Source organism: Abramis brama (assembly GCF_963993115.1).
Source record: "Abramis brama genome assembly, chromosome: 18".
Taxonomy (NCBI): domain Eukaryota; kingdom Metazoa; phylum Chordata; class Actinopteri; order Cypriniformes; family Leuciscidae; genus Abramis; species Abramis brama.
The window spans coordinates 13929276-13957051 of NC_139980.1; the positions used below are offsets into that span (position 1 = coordinate 13929276).

A 27776-nucleotide genomic window follows, 5' to 3' on the forward strand; every position below is an offset into this window, starting at 1 on the left:
GTGAGCGCTCGTTCAATCTGAAGCGCGTGGATGCAGCGGCGGGAAACGTGTACACGGACGGAGCATCACCGGGCTGAACAATTTACCTGAACATCTTACAGAAAGAAGACTACATCTGCAGAAAATTATGATTCAAAATGTATGGAGGAGTCAATTTCCAATATTAAAAGGCAGGGAAATGCATATATGGACTTTTTGGAACTATAAAAACCAATATAAAACAGACATTAGCATGCAGAGAAAACCAAATATATGCTATACCTGTATTTGCTACAATGAGATGGGAACACTGTGAACATGCACATCATATGTTAAAGGACTATTTGTAGCTAATTCTTTATTCAGAATAACTTTACAATTAACCCTTATTAAATAAAGTTCAGTTCAGCTGTCCAGCCTTACATACAGGAAATAAAAGCACAATACCACTGACAGAACCAGCCGTGCTGAATGATTTAAGTCACGAAAGGCATTTCTGGCACGATTTTGAAGCTCAGTTTTGTGTAACTTGTTAAAAATTCAAGAAGCTGATAGCCAGGCACACAAAGAAAAATAGAAAAAGAAAGAAAAATTTATCACCACATGTTCAATGACATGCTTCCCAGGGATTGCATATTAGAGAACAACCTTGCATGTTGTGCTTGGTAAATGGTACTTGCCAAATCAATATAGTAAATTACATTTCTAAAACAAAAACTAAAAACACCTAAGGACGCAACAGGCAGCCAGGTTCTTGGTTATTGGTTACATTTTATTCTATGTACAGTAATTTGTTATAAATATAATACATCATTTTTTTTTTCTCCAGAAAAGCAGTCATGTAGATACATTTAAATAACAGTTTGATCATAGTAGTGGAGATGAAAATGAAAGCTGAGGTGGTGGGAGAAGATGATTGGTTTGTAGAAAATTAAAAATTTCTTGAGAAAACAGCACAGCCCACCCACACAAAGATGCACAAACAAAAATATGCTCTCAAACGGTGACTTTTACCCTCTTGGTGTTCTTACAGGTCCTTAAAAGTCTCTGCTGTTTGACTGGGCAACATGGATTCTGCCAATTCCTTACTGGGTTACGAACATTAAGATGGCTCCACATTGGACTTCGCCAATTCCACTGGCTTCTCATAAGGTGATGTTGAGTTCCACTTAACTCCACATTTGCAGACTGACTGGATTCTGCCTTTCAGCAGTTGCAAAGTTATCAACCGGTTACAGCTCATCCGTTACAGTGTTTCATCTTCTGGTTTCAAAATAGCACTGGAGATGTTTTTATGTTACTGTGGCAACAGATCACAGTGGGCAACCATGAAACATCCAGTAGGGCAGTACGAGGCAGAGATGCATAGCCATTTACATTACCACATGTTTGGGATCTTGAAAAATATATAGTTCTAAAAACAAAAATATTTAATAAAACAAGCAAAAATCTTCAAAATAATACATGGACTGACATGAGAGATAAATTAACATTGGGGGGGAAAAAAACAGATCCAGTCACACTTCAGGTGCATTTAAGACAAAACATCTAGAGTCTGTTTGTGTTTAGCTCACCATGGCAAGCACATCAGATGCAGTGTTAAGTTGAAATATTTGTGTTCAAGTTTTTTTAATTACTTATCTCTCTCAATTAGATTTTGTTTTAGCAAGAAGTAAAAAAAAATCTTGGACTCCGGTCCGTTTCATTTATTTAGGTGGGCCGAGAACAGGGAAACATTGCGGAGTTACCTCAAACGCTGTTGATGATAATAAGTGCAGGCATGGCGCTCTGCTGGCTGGTCTCACACATAGCGCTGGTCTGTGCCAACTTGGCGAAGACACGAGGTGTACCCAAATTATAAACTCCAGCCTGGAAGAAACAGGCTTTCAAGGAAAGCATGTACACCTCTTGAGCTTGGAGTTGTAACTTATATTGGGTCTGGCCCAGCCAGCTAAAGGAACCATGCACTTCCAGTGACTCCGGGCTGCATAAAAAGACAACGAGAGTGTGAGACAAATACCTTCCATATTTATAACATTTGCACCTAAAGGCCCCGATATACTCATGGTGAAGTTCTTTTCATTCTTCGCTTAGGGGTAAAAATATGTTCGATATATACGTGACCACAGGTATACTGTTAGTGAACACCCCAACACCGCCCACACTGCTGAGAGTGACGTTTAGATGAATATGTAAATATATGCTGCACACTTTCAATAACAATATAAATACAACAAAAATGACAGTGGTGAGAAAACATGAGTTAAAAAGCATCTGATCATAGTGATGTGGATGTTTGCACCAGCTCTGCAATTCGGCACTTCAGTAAAGTCACGTCACATTTATTTATTTAGACTATATAGCAATAGATTGTTTAAAGGGGTCATGAATTTGAGAAATCAAATTTTCCTTGAGCTCTAGACATATAAGAGGTCATCATACTATAAAAATATCCTGTAAGTTTCAGAACTGAAAACTTCCTTGATTTCATTGTAACCAAGCCCAGCGAACGGCTCATTATGGAATGTAACTATCTATAGGTGACCTGTGATTAAATTACATATAGAAAGCAATCAAAGAGAAAGAACGCTCTCTTTATAATTGCTGGAGCTGTCAATCAAACAGTGCGAGTTTATCAGTGAAACTCCTGTTATAATCAACGATGAATCTCTTATTTACATCGTGTTTGCACTGTTAGATATGATAGCATTCATGAGAGTGCAGAAATCGAGTTACAATGATGAGATCACTGCATTCATGCGCTCAACATGTCTGTAATCCGCTACAATGCTCATCGCCCCAACCTTTCATGCCACGATCTAAATATGATGTTTTCACCTTTTCAGAATTAGTTAACTTTGACAGCTGTAATAGTAAAAGTGTGGTAAAAGTTTTACGAGAGTTCCACATGTAATTCTTAGCTATTTCATATGCAAAGATGTCAGCCAATCACAGCAGACACGCCCCTTCAAACAGAGTGTTAGCTAAAATCAGGGTAGGAAAAATACCTTTCATTTTTTTAATTATGACAATTTTTGATGTAAAAATCATACTAACATTATAAGTGAACCACAGGAAACATTATAAAACAATAAAACAATGCAGTTCATGACCCCTTTAAAAGCAAGCAGCTTTACATTATTAAAAATGAAAAAGTGTCAGTATCTCTTTCAATTACAAATACATAATTTTAATTTTAAAGCAGATGTCTGAACTCGACGGATTGAAGCAAAGAAAAGAATCGCAGAGGATTTCCACGTCAAAGAAGGCGGAGTCTCATTTACAACATCGCCACGGACCAATGGTAGTTCGAAGGTGTTTACCAGCCAGATCGTACTTTTCCGGAAAGTTCACCTTGGCAAGCGGTTTCGAACTTCCGAAACAAACACCAAACGAACTTCGTTTTGACCTGATTTAGTTTGAAATGACGTCACACCAGTTTGTTTTTGTTAAATATATTGGGGCCTTTAGGGATCAGGAAAAGCTGAGATGTACCTGGTCGTTTTATGCCGCAGATCAATGATGACATCTACCTTAGCCAAGGAACAGTTGGACAACGTCAGGGTGACTGGTACCATACATAAACTAGGGGAAAAAAGGGAAAAAAAAAAAAAGTACAGCAAGATTTGAAAGATGGGTTTCAGATGTATGTGTAATACTTGAAATTTCTCCTCTTGATGCAGTGCTTGTGCATCCTCCATAAAAGCAAACCAAATTCAAACAGTTTATTCTTTAATTGAAAAATGCACTAGAAAACATTTCTTGCATCTCATGACCACATATCATGAGCCCAAGTTTTCAAGCTAGACAAAATTGATTATTCAATTTTGTGATGTAAAATACAGCACTCTTGATTTTCATCTGGATATTACTTTGATAAATGGTTCTCATAACTTCTGCTAATCTTATACTGGTGTGCAGCAATTTTAAGTCATTTGTCCTGAAGCACAAATATGGATGGACTAAACCTCTGCCTCTTGTCCTGAACATTCATCTCATCATGCTACAAGATGTTTAGTTCAATTTCCTGGCAAATTTCTGTTCAGTTCTGTTCCTCCACTTTCCTATCTCCCTCCCCATCCTAAATTTAAAAAGAAAATTATTCAAATTATTTAAAAGAATTACTTAAAGCGTATTATGTTGCCATGACATGAAAAAGAACCCTATATATTTTGAAAAAGCATGTTATAGGTCTTTTGAATGATTCTTCCATATATGTGTTTCTCCTTTTTTGACATTTAATCAAAATGTCAATTGGATTTTCCAGTGAAAACAACAGACTTCTGGTGAAGTACTGCAAAACTTCAAGCCATTTGTCTGTTCACATTAAAAGTGACTATGCAGCAATACGCAATCAATCTTAATATATTTGCAGCATACAGTTATGCTGTGTGGGATTTTTGGCCAATGAGATTCGACTGTGGGCAGGGCCACCCAGAAAAGTGCCGCCAAAATAGAAAATGTCCTAACGCTTGTGTTTGGTTAGGTCTAAAACTTGACAGTAAAGAGCTTTTAGTGCTTGACAGTTGGTCAGATTTTATTAGGACACTTTGTAAGGGTTGTTTATAGTATACCTCAAGAAATAAACTCAGAATTGCTTGTTTATATCGCAATTCTGACTTTATAACACGCAATTGTGAGATATAATGTCAGAATTGCATGATATAAAGTCGCAATTGTGTGTTATAAAGAAAGAATTGAGATATATACTCGCAATTCTGAGGAAAAAAGTCTTTTTTTCCTTAGAATTGGACTTTATAACACTCGCATTTGTGAGATATGAACTCGCAATTGCGTGTTTCTGACTTTATAACACGCAATTGCGACTTTATATCACGCAATTCTGACTTTATATCTCGCAATTCCGACTATGTCAACTCACAACTGTGAGATAAAAAGTCGCAATTATCTTTTAAAGTGCTTTATTCTGTGGTGGAAACAAGCTTCCATACTTTGTTCCTCACAGAACGACCAAACAAACGTATGTGAGCACATTCGCACAAATCTATCTAAACTAGCTATGAGTGATGACTGTCCGCTTAGAGTGCCATAACCACGACATGGTCCAGTTTATCTCCATCTTTCACACTTTCATGTCGTGCGAACACACCTACTTTCCACACACCACTGCAGAACTAGGCCAGAAAAACGCTCCTGTGGGTGTGACTGGGCATTAGTGTACGTCTCTGCAAGTCTTATCACCTCTGAAACACAGTCTGTGGATTTCGGGCAAAAAATAGTGTTTGTTTGTGTGCGCTTCACCTCTTTTGTGGGAAAGGATGATCATAAGACTCTGGGTAGTGGAGACAGGTCTTTATGAGATGGGAAAGCTGTTCCAGCGAGGGCTTGCTTACAGGAGGTGGAACGTCAGGCTTGAACTTCAGAAGCACCATCTCCTGAGTTTCCTAATAGACAAAGCAGAAGGTTTATTTAATCTGAAAGCTTAAAGGAATCATCTCAGCTCCAGCAGAGGAAATTGCTTTGTTACATTTTACATTCAGTTTAAAGTGCGTGCGTGGCTGAGAGAAGGGAACGGGGTGGATGAGACAGATTGAACTCTAAAGGGTTGAACACAAGCTCACGTGAGTGTTTCTATAAAAAGACTTTGAGATCAACATGTGTGACGCCATTCCCTCACGTGAGGCACTTCCTCTGCCATGAATGAGTGTTGCTATGCTACACGTGCAGAGGGAAATTTCAGACTGGATGGAATCAGGCCCAACAGTAGGAGGGAAACAGAGGGGGAAATAAACAACTGACAGAACAAGGGAATGAATGAAGAGCTGAAATGGAGAAGGAGAGACACAGCTTGAACACTGATGATTTTTTTGAAAAATCAGTCATCACACACACACGAAGGTCAGAGCCTTTCTGCTGTCTGGCTCTCTGACCGTTTAAAGCACCTTAGGATGCATCCATCTTCATAAAGAGCAGGACTCACTTATAGTGCTCTCAAAGTCACTTCGCTCTTGCACTCTGTCTCAAATGGAGAAAATAGAAAGTCAAATTATGATAGGAAGACTTGAGCGAGAGCCAGAGCAGAGGACTCTGTATTTGTCTTGTATTCGAGGGCTGTACAGTATGCACTTCTCTTATCATGGTGTAGGGATTTAAAGTATATTTATTTAAAATAGAGTAGCATCATACAACCTAATTTGAAGTTAATGTGCAGTACACACACTGAAATAAAACTAATCAAAGCCAGACACCTCACAAGGAAATTGACTGTTCTAATGTGAGAAAAAGGCCTTAGAGGGGTCTGGGTTCCTCTGGAGTGCTCACACAACCACTCTGAGACCCCTGAGAAAGTGTTAAAATCTACCAAATATTCAGTTTACTGAATGCCACAGAGTTTTTGCAAGGAACATAAGCTTATTAAAGGGATAGTTCATAGGCACCTAAACAGTAAAATTCAGTCATCATTTACTCACCCTCATGTCGTTCCAAACTAATAACCCTTTTGTTCATCTTCAAAACGCAAATTAAGACATTTTTTATGAAACATGATATATTTGTCCATTCCACCAAAACTGACACTTCATAAAGCTCATATAGACATTGTAAAAGAAATCCATATGAAATCATCTGAAAAAACATGTTTGCTTTATATGACGAACAGATTTAATTTATTAACATATAAACAGATCAACATGCATACATAGCACTCATCAAATACTGTATGTGACCCTGGACCACAAAACCATAAGTCGCACGGGTATATTTGTGGCAATAGCCAACAATACATTGTATGGGTCAAAATTATTAATTTTTCTTTTATGCCAAAAATCATTAGGATATTAAGTAAAGATCATGATCCATGAAGATATTTTGTAAATGTCCTACCTTAAATATATAAAAAAAATATTTTTGTGAGTGGGTGCAGCACAATCGCGAACATAATTGGACAACTGTAAAGGCAATTTTCTCAATATTTACATTTTTTTGCACCCTCAGATTCCAGATTTTAAAATAGTTGTATCTTGGCCAAATCTTGTCCTATCCTAACAAACCACACATCAATGGAAAGCTTATTTATTCAATAATGTATAAACCCATAAGCCTGGTTTTGTGGTCCAGGGTCACATATGGTAAACAGAATCTCAACAAACTTCACTGGTCCTTGCATGTCAAGCAAGTATGTTTGAGCCTCTGTTTACCATATTTGATATGCTCTAGGTATATACTTCATATAAAGCAATTGTGTCTTTTCAGAAGACTTGGATTAAACTACTTGATTCACGTGGATTGCTTTTACCATCTTTTTACTAATGCCTTGAAATGCCAAAGTGTTGATGGAATGAACTTTCAATGAAAGGACAGAAATCTCTAGGTTTAAGAAAATCATTGAAAAATGAACAGTATTATAGTTTCCGTCAATGTAGTGAACTACTTTTTTGGCTTCCACAAGAAGTATCGAGGTCTCTAATACAAATCACACACTATGATGAGCCTCAAGGTCGGTTTCCTCCATTTTATCCATCCTTGTGCCGTGAACACAAAAGAAAAGTTCCTTCCAACCTTTACCCTTCTTCATAAAAAAGCCAGAGGATTTGCGCACTTTCCCCAACATTGCAAGGTCAGGAGAATGAAATTATTTATTTTTTCACATTCTTCAAAGTGCCTTTATAACCACACATGCACTACAAAAGCATCAAGGCTCTGATGGACTCCTGACACAAAGCACACAAAAAAATGACTTGAAGCGAAAGTGTTAACAAATGCCTTCACAATTCCGACGTCCATTACTTGAGCTATAACGAGAGATCAACACAGCCCTGAATTAAAATAACTTTGACCTCTTTATCATTATTGGTCTGATCTCTGACTATCAGAAAGTCATTCACGAAAAGTGTGCCTTTAGTGGGCACTTCAGTGTTTTGATTCAGCGCTCAAGTGTGTTATCTTGTGTTAACCGTCTGCCAGTCGGTGATGAATTGGCTCACTAAATTTGAATTCCAACCCTACTTTATGAGACAGACGTTCTAGAAGGGTGTGTTTGACTCCCACAGGTTCAGAAAGACACTTTTCTTGCAGCATCAGAAGACAAGACATTAAAATTGAAGGCCAAAAATTAGACTAAAAATTATAATTTTAATAGTATTATAGTTATAATTTTATAAAGTATTATAGTTCTGAGGATTGTTACATTGAGTTCAGACTCTTTCCCAAGAAGGATCTTTCACTGATACACCGAAAAAAGGGCAAACTATTGCTTGGCAAAGCTAAGTTTGTATTCATTCAATTGAGAGCTTAAAGCTACAATATGCGATTTTTTTTGCCGCTAGGAGTCGCTACCCTCTTACAATAACAAAGACGTATGTGGATGATGCTTAAGCGGAATTATGGAACTTGCCGTCATGCCGAAGGATCTAATAATGTTTATGGATGAGTGAACACACTGATGTTTTTAACATGACTTTGGTATCAGCAGAGACAGATATCAGCGTCACACGCGAGTCCCGTGGATATAAAGAAATAAGGACATTTCATTCTAGCGAACTAACTTACCCGCAAGTGCTTAATAATACTCACACAGGTCAGTTTATTAGATGAATGAAACTTGTGGGGTAACGCAGCACTGTTTCACTTGGTCTACACTATCACACTAAACTGCATTTGAGTGTGTTGAAAGTTATAATGTTATTCTATGTGTTAGTGTGTCTGTATGAGACTAGCAGTAAACTAGATCAACATTAGAATAACATACTGATCATATTCTGACATTTCATCATGTTGAGCTATATAAAATGTATTAGTTTTATAGGATATTATGAACAGGGATGAGCCATTATTTAAAATTGGAATTTCTCTGAAATTAAAAATCTTTGGGAAGTTTTGGGATATTGTAAGTACACAACTGCAAGAAATATATCACACTGTGCAAGTGATTTTTGGATATTTTATTACAAAAATCTTACATATTGTAGCTTTACACTGAATGTACTAAGATGAGGACATCTTGGTCTGTAAATGGTTACACACAAAATATTATCTAGTCATGTGCATACTAGACTTGCTGCGATGTCGCAGGTGTTCAGCGTGCGCTGAATGAGAGTCACAGCACAAATCAGCAGCAGGAGTCAGATTTCACCTCACTTCACCCATTTCGCCTCACTCTTGACTGACAAGACGATGGCAGAAGAATTGGTTTCAAAGCGAAATGGAAAAGCGCCTATTTAAGTGAATTTGTCATTGTACTGTTTTGTTGTTTTTTCAATAAGAATAATAATTGACTCCCCATTCAAGCAACTGCTGGACCCAAATTAGCGCCAATTCGGGGGCGGTAGTTCAAGTCACATCCCTAGTGCATACATCGGTATACAATCGGTATACAGCCAATTCTCTTTGAAAAGATAGAGTGGTCTCCTGCACTAGAGGAAGTATATTCTTTATAGAGTGAATCTATATTTATGTACATTTAGAAAGCACCCACGTGAAGAGCCGAATAGCAAAAGCGTGTCATTGTAAGATATTGTGTTCTGTATGTACCGTACCTCTTTCTGCGAGAGCGAGCAGGCCTCTTTGCCAATGGTTTGCAGTGCAACATGAAGCTGCCCCTCTAAAATGAGCTGTTTGTTATCCTCCACAACATATGCCTGAAATACCACACCATATGATTAATACAATGACATTCTGACCTCAAATCATAAAGCATCAATATTGTCACAAAGCATTATTTACATCAAAAGTTCTTTGAGATAAAGGAGCCGATTTTGTATTGACAGAAAAAGTCATTAACACCAGCAGTGTTTAACTCTAGTGCATCGATCCAAAACCAACACTTGCTAAAAGCAAAATAGTGAAGTCAATCACTGGTAGTTTGGCGAATAAACATGAGTAACTGGCAAGTTGGCTGGTAATATTTTTAGGAATCATGTTCTAATAAAGGGTTTAAATTTCCATGGGGCCAGTTGAACAGTTAAACAGTTATAACTTCACAATTGGTACAGTTACTGTTGGAAGGTGACACTATATAATAAATAAGGTGACAATTCTAACCACTATTGGACGAATAAAAACTATATGCACTGTACGTCTTATGCTGCGTTCACACTGGCGACATGCAGCCATTAAGTAGTACTGGTAGTGTGAAGCTTTACTGTTAAAAAGTAGTAGAATAAAATAATCATTATTAATCTCATGAATTCCAAACAGTCTTTAAGAAACAGAAAGAATAAGAAACGGTCATATCAAATTTGGTAAATGCGTTATTGTGCTATTTGGTAAATGGTAAATTACTGCCATAGACAAATATCTTAGGCTAACATGTTAACTTTGCTAGTCCTAATAATAATTGCTTTATAAACAAATACAATTACCTGACCCCCGCCCCAAATATATATATAAAATATAAAAAATTAAAAATGTTTACAATTTCTCAGCAACTGGTAGGAGTTACCTTCCAAAGGATGATAATGTCAAGCTCTACTTCGCTGCATTTTCTGACGATGTTTGTAACACCTTCATCAATCTCGCTCTGATGCGCGAGGCTGTGTCTCCGCATTTGACTAGCACCGCCTGCAGACACGCCTCCTCTCCTGGGTTCAGCGGGCAGACTCCTCCGGAAGAAAAAATCAGCACATGGAGTGGTAGAGCTGACAATCTAATGAATAAGAGGAAAAGCCAAAGAGAGAGAAATATGCTGAGGACAGTTGAGAAGCTGAATGAGGATGACAGTCAGATCGTCATTCACGAAAAGTGTGCCTTTAGTGGACACTTCAGTGCTCAAATGAGTTATCTTGAGTTAACCGTCTGCCAGACAGGATGAATCAAACGGTGATTAATCGATTCACTAAAATTCAACAAAATTTGATTCGAGTCAGTATCACTGAAATAGTAGTGAGAACAAAAGGGCTTTCTTACTTGTTCATTGCCAAGGTTGAGGTCAGCAAAGGTGTATTTTTTTGCTGCATCTGAGGTAGCTTAGACGTTGAGAACAAAAAAAGTCAGCATGTTCAAACATCAATATGTTAACCACAGTTTGCTGCATTTTAATTGGCTGAGAGCAGCTGTGATTGTGGATTGAAAGTCACATCTAGGAATGTATTCGGTAAATGTGATTTGAAGTTTATGCACGTCGTCTTGCACATTAAAAACTATTTGCTTATTATTCTGTATTTCAGAATTTGAGGCTGTGAAGGTTTGTGTATATGCGCATGTACTGGAAGCCTTACCTTCCTCTGTTCTGCATCTTGTGGCTTTGAAGCACAGCTTTCCCCTCTCCCTGCTGGCCAGCTTAGAGTCTGCAAACATAACATGAATTGAAGGAAAAGACAAGAAAGAAGGTGAGCGTTCATCCACTTATTCTCCAAAAATCTTTCTTTTTGATTCTCCTACATCATAGAACCCCATACACAAAAACAGTTTAGATGTAAAGGCCAGTTAATCAAGCATGTTAAAGTTAAAGAATTTCAAAGTAGAATGCAGGGCACTTCAAAAGTTTTCCTTGTTTCTTTATTATTGCTTCAAAATACACGTTTTAATTAACCATTATTAAAGAACCATCTTGAAGAACATATTCAGCCTTTTTGTATGCATCATTTTAATATGCGGAAACGTGAAGATGTTCAGTGTATAATAACTCGAATTTTCACACAAAGACTTTTATTGTGCTCCGCAGTGAAAATAAGTAATGTGGGATTGAAACAATTAAGCTGAACAAATGATGACTGAATGCCTATTTTTGAGTTAAATATTAAAGGATTAGTTCACCCAAAAATTAAAATTGTATCATCATTTACTCACCCCTCTAATGCCGTTCCAAACTTTCATTCATCTTCAGAACACAAAATGAAGATAATTTTTTTAAATTCTTTCATCATTTTTGTGAACAAACCTCATTGGTTCTCAAGCATCAAGCAAGCATGTTGAGCCTCTGTTTACCATATATGATGTGCTCTATACATGTCCAAATATGAGAATAAAAGTGTAAATTAAATCTGTTCATCATATAAAGTGATCATGTCTCTTCAGGAGACTTGGAGTAAAACACTCAGTTCATATGGATTACTTTTACAATGTCTTTATGTACTTTTTGAAGCGTCAAAGTTTTGGTGAAATGTACTTTAAATGGAGGGACACAAGTCTTCATTTGTGTTTCGAAGATGAACCAGTCTTTTAGGTTCTGAATGACACAAGCATGAGTAAATGATGACACGATATAAATTTTTTGGGGAACTAACAATTTAAGTGTGAGAAGCAAACAAGAGTATGCAGCTATTGTGATAAACAGATCTAACTTTCAGATTAGATCTTCAGAACTCAAGATCTTTCAATCCCATGATGCCTGGTGTGCTTTCATGTCTTAATCCTTTTTTTCTTTCAAAAATAAAAGTATTCAAAGACTAACAAAAAGGAGGTATTCATTATTTGTTTGTAGCTGTAGGTCCGTCCTCCATCATCTCCTCAGGTTAAGGCCACTCTGTTCCATAAGACAGATAAATTAATTAAAACTACTGAATTAACTAACTTACAAAAGGCGATGCAGCGTAAACACAAATACCGCTAAACAACAAGCCGCTAGGCTTCATTGAGAGACTTTGAGAGTTCACACACACTTAACAAGCACAAGCAGGAAACTGATTTAGCCTTGGAGTTGGAAGTGTTGCACTCGCTTAAAGATGCATTTTTTAGAAACCATGAATTCATATTCATATTTTCACATCATTACATTTATTTACCCATCTGAAGCTGACACTACGAAACGAGGGCACACACAGGATTCAATTTGCAATTTAGTGAGCCACTAAAATGCATGCGCCTGCATGTTTCACACACTCAGCACAATTTGAACGTGACCTAATTTCATCTCAGAGTTGCTGCATCACTCTCTGCAGGGTGTGCAGGAGCACACCCGTCCAGATGACTCAACACAAACGCAATGTGAACCATTTTCAATAGGTTGCTTAAGGGCTGCCGGTCACGGAGTGCATCATTGTGTGTTTGTTCCCGTTCCCAGCTTCTTTTTATACTCTGCCCGCTTTTCTGGCAAGCAATCAAGTTCCTCTCCGTCAATATTCACAGTGCTGCCGGTATATATGGATTTATGTATGCAGATCGCTCTTTACACGGCACTTTAAAGAAAGATCCGTGTGATGTTTCAAAGGAACTACAAATGTGCAAACTAGTAAAACTGACTATAGAGTTCTCAAAAGTATCGACTTAGGTACCAAATCTGTACTGAAATTTTAAAAATGTGACAATACCAGCATCTCCATCTAGCATTTTGAGCGCTGTTGAACGGATTCGTAAACACCTCTGATTGGCCGACATGCATGTCTCTGATTGGCCACATTTTAAAATTTCACATTTCAAAATTTCACAGGCAGCACATTTTTTTGACCAGTCAGAAGAAAAAAAACAAATTTGCATCAAAAAATTTAGATACATTAGTCAGTTTCTGGATGACCATTCTGCCAACCCTTGGAAGACATATCTACACAAATCATACACACAGACACAATTTCACCACCATCATCATTTCAGCCAGCGGGACCAGTTATATACAGCACCTGAATGCAGTCATTGTATCCATAGTAACTATAAAAATAACATGATAACTGCAAAGGAGAATAATCAAAATGATTATACTTATGATTATACTGAGCTACATTTGAGACAAAAGGACAAAAGACTCAAAATACATATAATTTATGAAGGACCACCATTATTAGTTTTTGGACATTCCTAGTGTGGACATTTTGCAACACATTTCCTTTTGTGTTGGATGGAATAAAAAAAACGTATTCTAGTTTGGAACCAAATTCGATGTTTGGATGAAATACCACACACAGTTTCTGCCAATCCCATGCTAATCTTGAGTACCTACAGAGTAGTATAGCATCCTTCATATCTGAAGAATCTTTAGTTTTATCAGATTTATAAAAGACAGATACGCTGTACCGATTCTTTCTGAAAACAGCCGAGCTCCTGGAGGTGTGCCGTGGCCGGAGCTAAAGAGTCACGAGCTATCCCTGGATAACTTTTGATTCACTATACTTTCATCTTGTTTACATTATATGCACTTACGCTCCAATTGCCAACAAAACACTCTTCCGGGAGAAGTGCCCATACAAGGAAATACGCCCTTTATGACGTCATACAGGGCCATACTCAATAAAAAATTTCCGAAACTTGAAACTCCGAATCCTGAAGGAGTGTATTTGGCACAGAAATACTCCGTCATACGTCCAACTCTTTTTTATTTATTTATTTTTTTACTTTGGCCATGTTTAACAGTGTACATAAGTCAAAATGCATGAAATAGCATTAGACATTCCCTTTAAAGGAGCGATCCACATTCTAACAAGCAACGTTGAGCAAAACACTTAACCCCAGGTGGCTGAGGGAGGAATAAAAGGAACTGAAAAGCGGCTAAGTGCATGTTTCCAAAGCATTCTAGAGGATTCATACCTTTCTCTCCCACAGGGTTGATGCACTTGTGCAGCCTCCATTGCCGACTGCTGCTAGACACCTGAACTATGTGGAATTCACGAACACCTGCTTCACTCTGAGAGCACGAGAGAAAGAGAAGATTCAAATCAACACATATCATTTAGAAGATGAGTTTAAACTGATCTCCACAAATAAATCAACTCAGATCACAGAGGAATGGGTGGGAACTGTGCAAACACCAATGATTTGGGCGGTCAAATTAATATGATAATATACTAATGTAATAGACTGTAATATACAGTTATATACTAATGTAATATATGATATGATTTAATACTATTCTTCTAAAGCCATTTTTTTAAATCTATTCAATGCTTTACTCATATTCCACAATAACATTATGCATTTGAATATGATACAGAATATGTGATTAATTGTACTTTTTTTATTTTCATTTTATTTATTCATTTTTAAATCAGCTGACAGCCCTGCTTATGATGTGTTTATCTTAACCTGTATGGGAAAAGTAGTTAACTATAAAAATGTGTGTGTTCAAGCATGTCAAAATAAATTATTGGGCAATATTAGACTTTTTTAATCTGTACAAGCAGTTATTGAATATTTACTTGTGTGAGCTTAATTACCTTATTTTAAAATGTAGATTACCTCTGCTGTCATCTAACACTAGCTTGAAGATTAAATTGAAAACACTAATAATAATTTAATAACACTGGTAAATGTAATCTTAAGCAAATCGCAATATCAATATTTTTAATTTTTCTTGCTGTACATTATAATGGTGTGATCCCTCAATTCACTTGTAGCATTCAAAATGCTTTATTTCAGTTTATGCTTCAGTTTATTATTTTATAACTTTTTTTATAATTGTATAATACATGCACACATACATATACACACACATATATATATATATATATATATATATATATATATATATATATATATACATATACATATATATATACATATACACATATATATATATATATATATATACATATACATATATATATATATATACATACATATATATATATATATATATATATATATATACATACATACATACATATACATATATATATATATATATATATATGTGTGTATGTATGTATGTATGTATGTATATGCCATAGTGCAAAAAGAGAAAGTATTATTGTAAAAAAAGACACAGCAGCTCTGCTTGAGTCGTCCATGTGTGGGAGAGAGCTCACCGTGTTAATGTTCTCCACGTCTACAAAGACCAGCATGTTGCCGTTCTTTTCCTCCCTTCCTCTGCCCTCTTCTTTCTCTCGCTCTCCGCCATGCAGCGTGTTGCTGCGGCTGGCTGTGGCTCTGACGCTGAGAGAGCGACTTGCACAGATGAAAACCGTGTGTCGAAGAACCCTGTGACTAAAAGTTTCAGAGAAAGTAAAGATGAGTCACGGGAAGTCATGCGGTAATTTTCAAATGCTTAATTATGTAGCAGGTCAATTAGTCCCCTTTAAACTTCACACAGCAAATTTCCACATGAAAATGTATGTGCTCAAGTTAGATTATCAGCCACTATCTAATTGCTCAGCATCAACAGTAGCCAATGAAAGGAACTTAAACACTTTTTCATCTTTGAAGAAAAAATTAAAGATGTTGTTTAATTTTTGTGTTTGTGTCAATCTTTAACACTCTATATGCAGAATAAGAAAACAGCTGTGACATTCTCAGCAACACTGATGCAGAAAACAAGAGAAACACTGAGCCAAAACGAATACTTTTCAATCCCCAAATCACCAACATTTACCATGGATTTACTGTAATAGGGCAATTCCACGCAAAACTGTCACATCCATAACGCCAACACAATGCCATTGTATTTAGTTGGCGTTATGGATGTGACATTTTTGCGCGGAATTGCCCAATAACACTAACTTTAAACATGGTATTTGTGGCAAAAATGTGGGATATTCATATTGAATTTTATTAGATAATATGTACATGTATTAAATATTAAAGGATAAATTAAATATAGGGTTCTAACTCAGTAAGAATATTAAAATTTTACAGATGTTACTCTGTGTTATGAAATAAATTTACGGTACATCAGAGTCCCAACTCAAGCTACTGTCAGATGTGCATTTCCAAGAGACAAAACATTGGATGGATGGATGGATGGATGGATGGATGGATGGATGGATGGATGGATGGGATTAGATGGTTCAAATCTTTCTAAAAATCCCTCTTTTGAACCCATAAATCCAAGTGCAAGAAGTAAATCAATGACAGTCCAACAATATTTTCCAAAATGACAATTGAGTGAATACAGCCAAAAAAGCTGCACTTGCCTAAGGCCCCGATCACACCTAACGCGTTTTTTACAGATTTACTTTCTGTTAACATTGTGGTAGTTACGGTTCGTGAAGTCGTTAAGCTCCTGGTAACCCGCGAGAGCACCACAAGTTTATCCTCCATCATCGCACTCTCTGGGCGTTCAAGCAACTGTAGCTTTCATCACTAAAGCGGAAGGCCCGCCTCTCCATTCATTCGATTGGACAGTGGAAAAAAACGCGATGACGTTGGGCGCTTTTTCCGCTCGGAGTGCCTTTTTTTTCAACTTCAAAAACGCAAGGCGCAGCAGGCGCATAAACAGCGTGCAGAACGCTCGCTGCCATAGGAAATCAACTGAAAATAGGCGCCTCTCACTGCAAAAAACGTGTCAGGTGTGATCGGCCCCTAAGGAAACCTTCTCAAACAAACCCAGTTCATTGTATTGTCTATTATTAGTAAATAAATAAATGGCCACGTACCTGAGTTTGGCAGTCTTCTCTGTACTCTCATAGTAAAACAGGAAGTTGATTTCATGCACACCCTCTAGTTCAGGCCCCCTCAGCCACAGCGGGATCTGTAACGCCTCCCCTGGTCCCAGCACACCTCGTGACAAGGGAATCTCCGCCACCATCGGCCGGTCACCGCTGGTGACCCCGAACGCCGCTGGTGACACGAGCGACACTGTGGCCACTGACGGGGGCATGGACACAGTCTTGTAGGCGGAGCAGTGCTCTGCTGCTGTGGGGGTCACTGGGGTGAGGTCAGAGACGGCACTCCCGAATGTGAAGAACTCTGGGTGTGTGGACGCCACCCGAAGACCAGTAAGAGGGACTGCACTCACGTTCACAAACTCCACCCACGCTTTTCGGATCTCACCACACAATAAACCAGTGGGGAAGTTAATAAAAAACACCTGAGAGGAAAAAGAAAGAGAAATAGTGATTACATGGTTTGTCTCACAGAGGACTGACTACTTGCATAAAGACTGGTCCACACGTAGCTTGTTCTCGCCAAGAACCGTCACTTAACCCTATTCTAATATATATATATAAAAAAAAAAATATATATATATATATATATATATATATATATATATATATATATACATATACATACACACACACACACACACACACATGTGTGTATGTATGCATGTATGCATGTATGTATGTATAGTCGTGTGAAAAAGAAAACACAATCAAAAATCATCTGGTCCTTGGTAGGTCTTAAAATTACATAATACAACCACAGATGAACAACATCACATAACATATTACACCATGTCATTATTTATTTAACAAAAACTAGGCCAAAGTGGAACCCTTACTGCTTCCATAGGAATTAAGAGGGTGAGCAGCAGTCAGGCGCTGCTAATCAACTGTCTTTGATTAATTGATCATCAGCAAGTGTGATCACCTCTATAAAGCAGAAGTTTTGGCAGTTTGCCGGTCTGGAGCATTCAGGTGTGTGTTAACAATGCCAAGGAAGAAAGACATCAGCAATGATCTTAGAGAAGCAATTATTGCTGCTATCAATCTGAGAAGGGTTATATGGCCATTTACAAACAATTTGAAGCCCATTATTCTACAGTAAGAAAGATTATTCACAAGTTGAAAAAATTCAAGACAGTTGGCAATCTTCCGGGGGTGGACGTCCCAGCAAATTCACCCCAATGTCAGACCGTGCAATGCTCAGAGAAATCACAAAACACCCAAGAACTTCACCTGAAACTCTACAGGCCCTAACATGTTAAATGTTAAAGTTCATGTAGTACAATTTGAAAAAGACGGGACAAGTATGGCATGTTTGGAAGGGTTGCCAGGAGAAGCTTCTTCTCTGCAGCACGGCTTAGTTGCATCTGAACAAACCTCAAGACTTTTGAAACAATGTCCTTTGGAAAGATGAGACCAAAGTAGAGATGTTTGGCCATTATGCACAGCACCAAGTTAGGTGTAAATCACATGCAACATATCAGCACCAACTGCCAAGCACAGTGGTTGTGGGTTGATGATTTTTGGCTTGTTTTGCAGCCACAGGACATGGGCAACTTGCAGTCATTGAGTCGACCATGAACTCCTCTGCATACCAAAGTATTCTAGAGTCAAACGTGAGGCCATCTGTCCGACAGCTAAAGCTTGGCCGATATTGGGTCATGCAACAGGACAATGATCCCAAGCACACCAGCAAATCTACAACAGAATGGCTGAAGACGTCAACCCGACTGAAATGCTGTTGCGGGACCTTAAGAGAGCTGTGCATAAACAGATGCCCACAAAACTCAATGAACTGAAGAAACCGTGTAAAGAAGAGCAGGCAAAAATTCCTCCAAGAACGATGTGAGAGACTGATACGGTAATACAGAAAATTATTCCTTCAACTTATTGCAGCTGAAAGTGGCTCTACAAGCAATTGAATCATAGGGTGTACTTAGTTTGTCACCCATGGCTTTTCCAGTTTGGCTATATTTTTGTTAAATAAATAATGACACAGTGTAATATGTAATTTGTTGTTACTCATCTGAGGTTGTATTTACCTAATTTTAAGACCTGCTAAAGGCCAGATGATTTTTTGTATTATGTTGATATGTAAAACCATAAAATTCTAAAGGGTGTCCTTTCTATTACACATGACTGTGTGTGTATACTATCTATTTATGACGTTATTTTTGAAAGCAACCTCACTTTACAACATTTTAAGTGCCTATAACTTTTCACAGTACTATAACTTAGCAGGTAGGTTTCTTCAAGCGTCTTGGAGGAAATTATTTAATTCACTGCAATATTTACACCATAGCATAATTTATATACCTCCATCTAAATCATTCTCAATATATTGTGAATATTCAATATATCCCAGCCTTGGAGTGCAATCTGAGCACTGCAAATCATTAAACGGTCTTGATTTAACTGTGACTAATGCTTTTATACTAAATCTGCTCTTAGTTCTCAGGACCAGGTTAGGTCATGTAGATTATTAAAGTCAGCATGAAATCAAATTGTCAAATACATATATATTTTTTATGGAATATTGCAGTATTTATTTATTATAAATGATTTATCCGTGCACCAATTTTTTTATTTTTTATTCATGTGTCATCAATCTTTAATCAAAATAACTTCCCCTCCATCTTGCAGCAACATCTCTTCTCTTCTCTGATGACAACCTGTCACCCACATGTCATCACAGCAATATCAAACCACAATCATCCAATCAATTCCTGATTCACAAAATCAAGTTCGCCCAACATTTTTTTCTTGTTCAAGCAGTTTCACTTGGATATACTTCACAACAGGGGGGAAAAAAAAGACTATGCCGTCTTTAAAACTTAAAAATGCCCCATTATGCTTTTTTGGATATTACCTTTCATGTAGTGTGTAATATAGCTGTTTGTGAAAGTTCTGCAAAGTTTCAAAATTCAAAGTGCACAATAAATGGAGTTATTGCCTCCCAAAAGAACAGATTCTGAACTGCCAAATCGTCAGTAATTCCAGCCTTACTTCCTGAACAAACCTACATAGGTTTATAACAAATTTGCATAATGGCAGCCTATAGTCTTCACCGGCTGCCTGTGAACAATGTCTACTTTGACCTTCAAACACTGTACTTGTAGCTGAGGCCTGGAAGAGTTTGGTTCACGTTGTCGACATGATAAAAAGATGCTGTTTTCTGCACTGCGAAAGCAAATCAAGTCAAGTCAAATCAGAACTCAAGCTCGAAATGATACAGTAAAACTGATACCATCGGTACTGTTCGTATCACTGTGTATCAAGTGCTCCAGGGCTGAAATTCAGATACGGCAATTGGAGTTTCAATTCTGATGCGCTGTAAGCAGCTGACCAATCACAACAGACAGGGCCACCTGATCAATCAGAGTAGAGTCGGCTTTCAGAGATAAGAGGTTTAGAGAAAATTAATCCTTTATCGAACCATTTCAGACACAGTGAGAAAATAGGTGATGCTCGCCAGACACTTTATTAGGTACACCTTTTCAACTGCTTGTTAACGCAAATATCTAATCAGCCAATCAAATGGCAACAACTCAGCGCATTTAGGCATGTAGTCAAACATGGTCAAGTTGATCTGCTGAAGCAACTTTGAATGTGGCATTGTTGTTGGTGCCAGACAGGCTGGTCTGAGCATTTCAGAAACTGCGGATCTACTGGTATTTTCACACACAACCCTCTCTAGGGTTTACAGAGAATAGTCTGAAAGAGAAACCATCCAGTGAGCAGCAGTTCTGTGGTTAAAAATGCCTAGTTGATGCCAGAGGTCAGAGGTGAATGGCCAGACTGGTTCGAGCTGATAGAAAGGCAACTGTAACTTAACCACTGGTTACAACAGAGGTCTGCAGAAGAGCATCTCTGAACGCACAACACGTCGAACCTTGAATCAGATGGGCTACAGCAGCAGAACACCACAGAAAGTGCCACTTCTGTCTGCCAAGGACAGGAAACTGAGGCTACATTTCGCACGGGCACACCAAAGTTGGACAATAGGAGATTAAAATATTTGTCGGGTCAGAATTTGGTGTAAACAACATAAAAGCATGGATCCATCCCTCCTTGTATCAACGGTTCAGGCTGCTGGTGGTGTAATGGTGTGAGGGATATTTTCTTGGCACACTTGGTCCCCTAAGTAACAAATGAGGATTGTTTAAATGCCACAGCCTTCCTGAGAATTGTTGCTGAACATGTCCATCCCTTTATGACCACAGTGCACCCATCTTCTAATGGCTACTTGTAACAGGATAACGCACCATGTCACAAAGCTCAAATCATCTCAAACTGGTTTCTAGAACATGGGTAACTATCCTCAAATGGCCTCCACAGTCACCAAATCTCAGTCCAATAGAGCACCTTTGGGATGTGGTGGAACAGGAGATTCACATCATGGATGTGCAACCGATAAATCAGCAGCAACTACTTGATGCTATATTAAGTCAGTCGGTCCAATCCAGTACTAGCAAGGTGTAGCTAATAAAGAGGCCGGTGAGTATATATCATGAGAAAATACCTTGGATGCATGTAAACCTATTGGAGGAGACTATATGCACATTAAAGTCAAGCTTTGATTGACTCAAACACACCTCCAGTGAGGGCATTGGAGGGGTGATGATGGGGTCCAGGCGGCGGTCTGGTCCATATTTGACTGAAGTCTTTTCTTCTTTGGTTACATTGAGTCTGGGCCCCTGGATCTCCAGATTCTGCTGTCCACGCACACACATCAGATCACCAGGCAGTGAACCTGCAGCACAAACCAACCGCATCTACAGTTAGTGTCACATCACATAAATCACATTAACTGATGGTTTCATTGTTTACATGCGCGTCAAAGAATGCGCGTTTGTTTTACACCTTCACTGTTGCCCACTTCTCCAGTGTCCAGGTTGTACACCACACCGAGAACATGCAACTCTCCTGTCTTACGAGGAAGCAGCTTCAAACGAGCCTGAGAAAGCGGGAGAGAGAGACAGGATAAAAAGCCAATTCAGTTAAAGCAATGGGAAAAAAAAGAGAGTAGAAGGAGAGAGAGAAGAGAAAAAGGTGCTCAAACCACTTTGGTCTCCTCTGGACTTATGTTGAACTCTGGAATGACTTGCGTTTCAATTATGTCATTGAGGGCTGTGGTCTGGAACGGATTCAAATGCAGAGAAGTTAATCAAACTGATGAAAAACCCAAACCTGGATGCCTTAGGCATGATGAACCGAGATGACTAACAGCCTTACTTCTTTTAAAGACGCTGCCTCTTTCTCATTGGTGATGGTTTCTCCGGTTGTGCCACCCTGAGAGGCTGAGAAGTCTTTCAGAGTAAACTTCCACAGCAGAGACAGAGCCGACAGAGCCAAGGGAACCTTCAAGGGGTTACGGAAAACCACCTCCACAATGATGGGTTCTGTGGGTTCGCAAAATTATAAAGAAGCCAATGTTTTAATAGCAAACTACATGACAGAAAATTATGGGGAAGGAGAACAAAACATGACTGAGGATGTACCAGGTCAGCTGATACAGTGAAAATGCAAAAGGCTCAATAATTAATGAAGAATCCTGAAGCTTGATACGTCACATAAAAATATACATTTATTTACACAAAAATACTTGATATTTATTACAATAGGTTTGTGTGAGAATTGTTTTCTTTATTTTCAAAGTTGTTAAATACCATGATCTGTAATTGTTAATAAATGATTCACAAAAATCTGATCATTTGTAGTTTAGGCCTACATGATGACGTATACACTACAATTTCAAATATACATTACAAAAGTTTGGGGTCAGTTAGATAAATAAAAAATAATAATTAAAATATTCTATTTTATCTTAAAATGTAATTGTTATGGCCATTTTTTTCATGTTTTTTTTTTCATTTTGCCCTGAATAAACAGAGTTATTGATATTATAATAATGTATATTATGTAAATAATTTGTATTATCTTTGTATTATTTACATTTGTATTTTGTATATATTTCTATTCAGACATTCCAATGGATCCTTGATACACTCAGAGCTTTGAACAGTTGGATTTGAAACTATAAGGCTTGCTTTGGTTTGTGAGTACAGAGGAAATTAAGATTTTAAAAAAGGATTGTATTGAGAGAGCTGGATGGACTGTCGCTGAAACCTGATATGTTATGAGCGAAGGATGCCTCAAGAATGTATAGCCTATGTGGACAATAAATGAGATTGCGTTTGACATAGGAAAGGAGGTAAACAAATGATAAGTAAGGGTTAATACCCGACGAGGTGTCCATTATCAGGTTTTAATGGACGACGGCGAGGCGTGAACCGTCCGACGCGCAGCGGAGGACGGTTGCCTCCGCCGAAGTCCATTAAAACCTGATAATGGACACCTCGAAGGGCATTAACCCGCTTATACCATGGTTACTTACGAAAGAAAGAAATATTTAATCAATTAATAATACTTTAATGTGTTTTAGAGTAAAAATCGTGAGGGTTTTTATATATTAAGTCGAGCGCACTATTTAATATCTCCCACAGGCGTTGCCAAGCAACGTCGCCACAGCGACCCGACCGCAGCAGTTGATCAGTGAGTTTGAGCCAGCGCAATCATTTAGAACTGTCATCAGGCAAATTGACGGGACGCCTTTCCTAGGTGTCCATTATCACTTTTTAACGGACACCCTGCAGCCAATCAGAATCGAGTATTCACCCAGACCATGGTATAATTATGAATAATAAGAACGCATAATTAAGATGATGGAAGGAGAGGATCAATCACTTGTTGAGATAAAAGAACAAAAACTGTTAAAACTAATTGGCTCTCGTAGAGCAAGACTGGGCATTTTAACGAGAAAGGTAAATTAGCTTCAGAGTTTTATGAAGAAAGGAAATGTGGAAAACGTTTTAAAAGGTGTTGATAAATTCAACCAAACACAAAATGAATTTAATGATTTGCATGCCTCAGTACAGAGGCTTTGCTTAGAGGAAGATGAGAAATATGCTGATGATCAGGTGGATTTTATGAGCCAACATTTCATAGCTTTATTGATTTTCAAAGGGAATCGGATATATGGGTGGATAATATGAGCTCATTAAATGTACCAGCCCAGCCCAAAGAGACATTGCGCAGGCCCAGTCTGATAACACTGGTGCAGTTGATTTACATGTGAGACTGAGAAGGCAGTGTATCAGTCGCTTCCAGCAAAGCCTCTAAGGGTTCTTCTTCATCTGCCCGTGCACAAGCTGCTGCCTTAGATGAGAAACATGCCCAAGTTAAAGGTGATTGAGCAGTTCGAAATATCAACTCAAGTTTGTCCTAATGTGCCTAGGGATGGCATGAATGCTTCAAATGTATGATCCTTCTGATGCAGAACCAAGCTTATATTTTACAACACCCCAACTTCCAGTAAGTCACGTTGTAAGGGACTCCAGAAGCAGTTCAACGAGCTCAAGTAAATTTAGCGATCCTGTTCTAACCGGAGTTCTGAAAATGAATTGTTGACTTAATTGCAAGGCAACAGAGTATCTTCACTTCCAGTAAGGGAAATACCAGGGTTTGATGGCAATCCACATAAATGTTTCCTTTATAAGAGCCTTTAAACACAGATTTGAGGACAAGACAGACAATGCCAAAGATAAACTGTACTTCTTAGAGCAGTATACATCTGGTAGACCAAAATAGCTGATACAAAGCTGTCTGTACATTGATCCTAAGAAATTATTCTTTGAGGCATTTAAATGGAATTGCTCTGCACAATTATGAACTATTTTTAAGAGCTTCTCTGAATGATACAAAAGACACTGAGGTGGACACTTCAACAAACATCAGAACCATTGTCTCTAAACTTCTATTCAAGCTGAGAGACAAGTGGAGAAGCTGTGCATGTGATCTGTCTGATAAGCAGAACAAAAGAGCAAAGTTTAATGGCCCAGTGGAATTTGTAGAAAATTTGCACGAATAAGTCTGGATCCAGTTTATGGAAATATTATAGATCCTGTGCAGAAAACCTCAGTGCGAATCCGGGGTCAAGGCTCCAAGCAAAGCAGAGCGAAGGCAATCCAAAATTGCATCCACAAATAGAGAAAGACAACAAATCCATCTGTCATAAACGAACTCCACATGGCTCCAAGGGGTTAATAAAAAAAACTAAAAGATCGTCCCTTAACGGTCTCTTTTAACCTCAATGACCTTGAACCTCAATGACCTTGAACCTTTAACACCCAACCATCTGCTTCTTCTGAAAGGAAAACCAATAATGCCAACTGGCCTGTTTAATAAAGATGATGTGTAGCAGGCTAAATACCTGGCTTATTTATTCTGGGAACAGTGGGTATGAGAATACCTCCCACCTATGCAACTACGACAGAAATTAACACAAAAGATGAGAAGTTCCGAATGTGGATGTATTACTCTAATTGCAGACAACACTTCACCCCACAAGTCATCGCAAATTCTTGGAATACCCCGTTAATAAATTATGTCTGCTACAAGAAGCAGAAAGGGAATTTTTCAAAGGGCTTAAATAAAGAACGAAATGGATTTGTTATGCTTTGATTGTGTTACTTAAGGAGCGAAATGTTTAAACTTGTGGACTTATTACAAAATATATGTTTTTTAATTGTTCCAAGGGAACAATTAGGGGCTGGGAATGTAATGTTACATTCAACTAGTGACAGGAAAAGGCACCGAGTGAGAGCGAACCAGTTTTTAAAGGCAATATAAACGTGGGAGTGTATGCCGAACAAAGGAAATAAGAAAATAAACTGCTTATTACGAAGAGGAAATACTGGACTGCTTGTTTGATACTAGCCCTCCGACGGAGAAGTCAAAGCTTAATGGTCTGATGCTTTTACAGTCATTTATTCCTGTGATCAAAGCGGAGTTTTCAGCATCATTACTCCAGTCTTCAGCATCACATGACCCTTCAGAAATCATTCTAATATGCTGATTTACTGCTCAAGAAACATTTATTATTATTATTTATTTGAAATCGAAATCTTTCGTAACATTACAAATATCTTTAATGTCACTTTTGATCAATTTCATTTGTACCTACTGAATAAAACTTTTGAATGCAAACAAACAAAACAAAAAATCTATTTTAATAGTGGTAATATTATCTATATTGGCAGTATTGGCAATGATGATTCTTGGTAAATATTTTTATTTTATCAAAAAGTGTGCACTTAACCGAATAGGATTTCAAGTCCTATATTAAATTTATAGCAGATTTATTTTGTCAATAAGCAAAGTTTTTACTGAGCATTTAAAAGAATGAAACCGCTTATATTTTTCCTTGTCGCCTGTATTTCACATCATTACTGAAGGATTCAAGACATTCTAGAGGTTCCATTAGCCAATCAGGAACAGGAATGCTACTGGACAGCTTTCTCCAGGTATCGCAGACTTCCTTGTCTAAACCACGTCAGAAAAAGACAGAGAAGGGTCAAACCTGTGCAACAAACCAAATAACTACTTGATCTCACATAAAATCTATTGAACTGTGATGTTTACAAATAGTATGGTTTATATGATGTGCATTGCTGCTGAAATATTTGCTAATAAGGAATACAAATAAGTAGGAACATGGCAACATCACCAAAGGGTGTTTGCATGTTCTTCCAGTTCCTCTATAATCATCCCCTACGAGGTGTTGAGAGGTGAATGTTTATGGAGTATGATAACTAATTCAATTCAAAAATCAATACTAGTCTCACGTGCACTACTGAATATTCTACTGAAGAGGCAGTGAGGCAATTCAAACAGGTCAAATCCAGGTAAGGGTCTCTCTGCTTCATTGGTTCTCTTATAGGAACAGTCAGTTTCTATAGATTTCATGAAATAAAGAGGAAAGCAAATGGTAAATAATTGATTTCAGTCCAATTAAAAATTCACTAACAAACCAAAAACGCAGCCACAGAAGGCATCAAATGGAATAATGAAGACCCTTAAGTGCATCAACACCTCAACAGAAACCAAGAGTTTGTGTCAATGGAGCAATCAAAGGAATGGAGGAATCAAAATTTGGATGACCAGATATACAGCAAAAATAAAAATGCTTAATAAGCAGGTGGAGGGGGGAAACGTACCCTCCACCACGGCGAGGGGGTATCTGAGGTTGTCCGTCTGGCTGTTCAGGCAGCACTGGGAGGGCTGGAAGGTGGCGGGAACCGTCCCTCTGTTCGCCACAGCGACGACCCGCTCCTCCAACTCCCTCCACATCTGGGAAAGATCACGGTCAAACTCCTGGTCCAAAGAGACATGCGTTGCGGCCTGTTTCTCGCCTGTTGGAAAACAAGTCAGAGATGCAAAATGCCACTGATTACATACTGATGACATGGGCATAAATATCTAGAATTTAGGTTCAAACTGGCATAGATGTGTACATAAAAGTTTATATTTGAATAGCGGTCTTTGACCATTTTTATTAATCACTAACTTGTTTAAATATTATTCCATGTTGTCTGCATGTATAATTGTACAAGAAAAAATACTGTTTAAAATATTTAGATGAAATTGATTAGTAGTCAAGATTAAAAAAAAAAAAAAAAAAAACATTCAGCAAGGATGCATTAAATTGATCAAAAGTGACAGAAATCTTTTCTAACAATGTAAACCATC

At 37.9% G+C, this 27776-nt stretch overlaps 1 protein-coding gene across 4 annotated transcripts in view; it reads right to left on the minus strand.

Moving 5' to 3' along the window:
- Nucleotides 1-730: 730 nt before the first annotated feature.
- The window catches only part of trappc8 (trafficking protein particle complex subunit 8), a 67396-nt gene continuing 40350 nt past the window's right edge, over nucleotides 731-27776 (minus strand). For all 4 annotated transcript variants that reach the window (XM_084092033.1, XM_084092032.1, XM_084092031.1 and 1 more), the window contains 15 exons: nucleotides 27245-27439; nucleotides 22422-22588; nucleotides 22249-22323; nucleotides 22050-22143; nucleotides 21782-21939; nucleotides 17175-17608; nucleotides 15609-15786; nucleotides 14392-14488; nucleotides 11154-11222; nucleotides 10843-10901; nucleotides 10379-10582; nucleotides 9474-9575; nucleotides 5242-5384; nucleotides 3475-3564; nucleotides 731-1963 (listed from right to left, as the gene is read on the minus strand). In XM_084092033.1, the coding sequence (XP_083948159.1) occupies nucleotides 1729-1963; nucleotides 3475-3564; nucleotides 5242-5384; nucleotides 9474-9575; nucleotides 10379-10582; nucleotides 10843-10901; nucleotides 11154-11222; nucleotides 14392-14488; nucleotides 15609-15786; nucleotides 17175-17608; nucleotides 21782-21939; nucleotides 22050-22143; nucleotides 22249-22323; nucleotides 22422-22588; nucleotides 27245-27439 (2300 nt within the window). In that variant the 3' untranslated portion in view covers nucleotides 731-1728. The remainder of the gene's footprint in view (nucleotides 1964-3474; nucleotides 3565-5241; nucleotides 5385-9473; nucleotides 9576-10378; nucleotides 10583-10842; nucleotides 10902-11153; nucleotides 11223-14391; nucleotides 14489-15608; nucleotides 15787-17174; nucleotides 17609-21781; nucleotides 21940-22049; nucleotides 22144-22248; nucleotides 22324-22421; nucleotides 22589-27244; nucleotides 27440-27776) is intronic.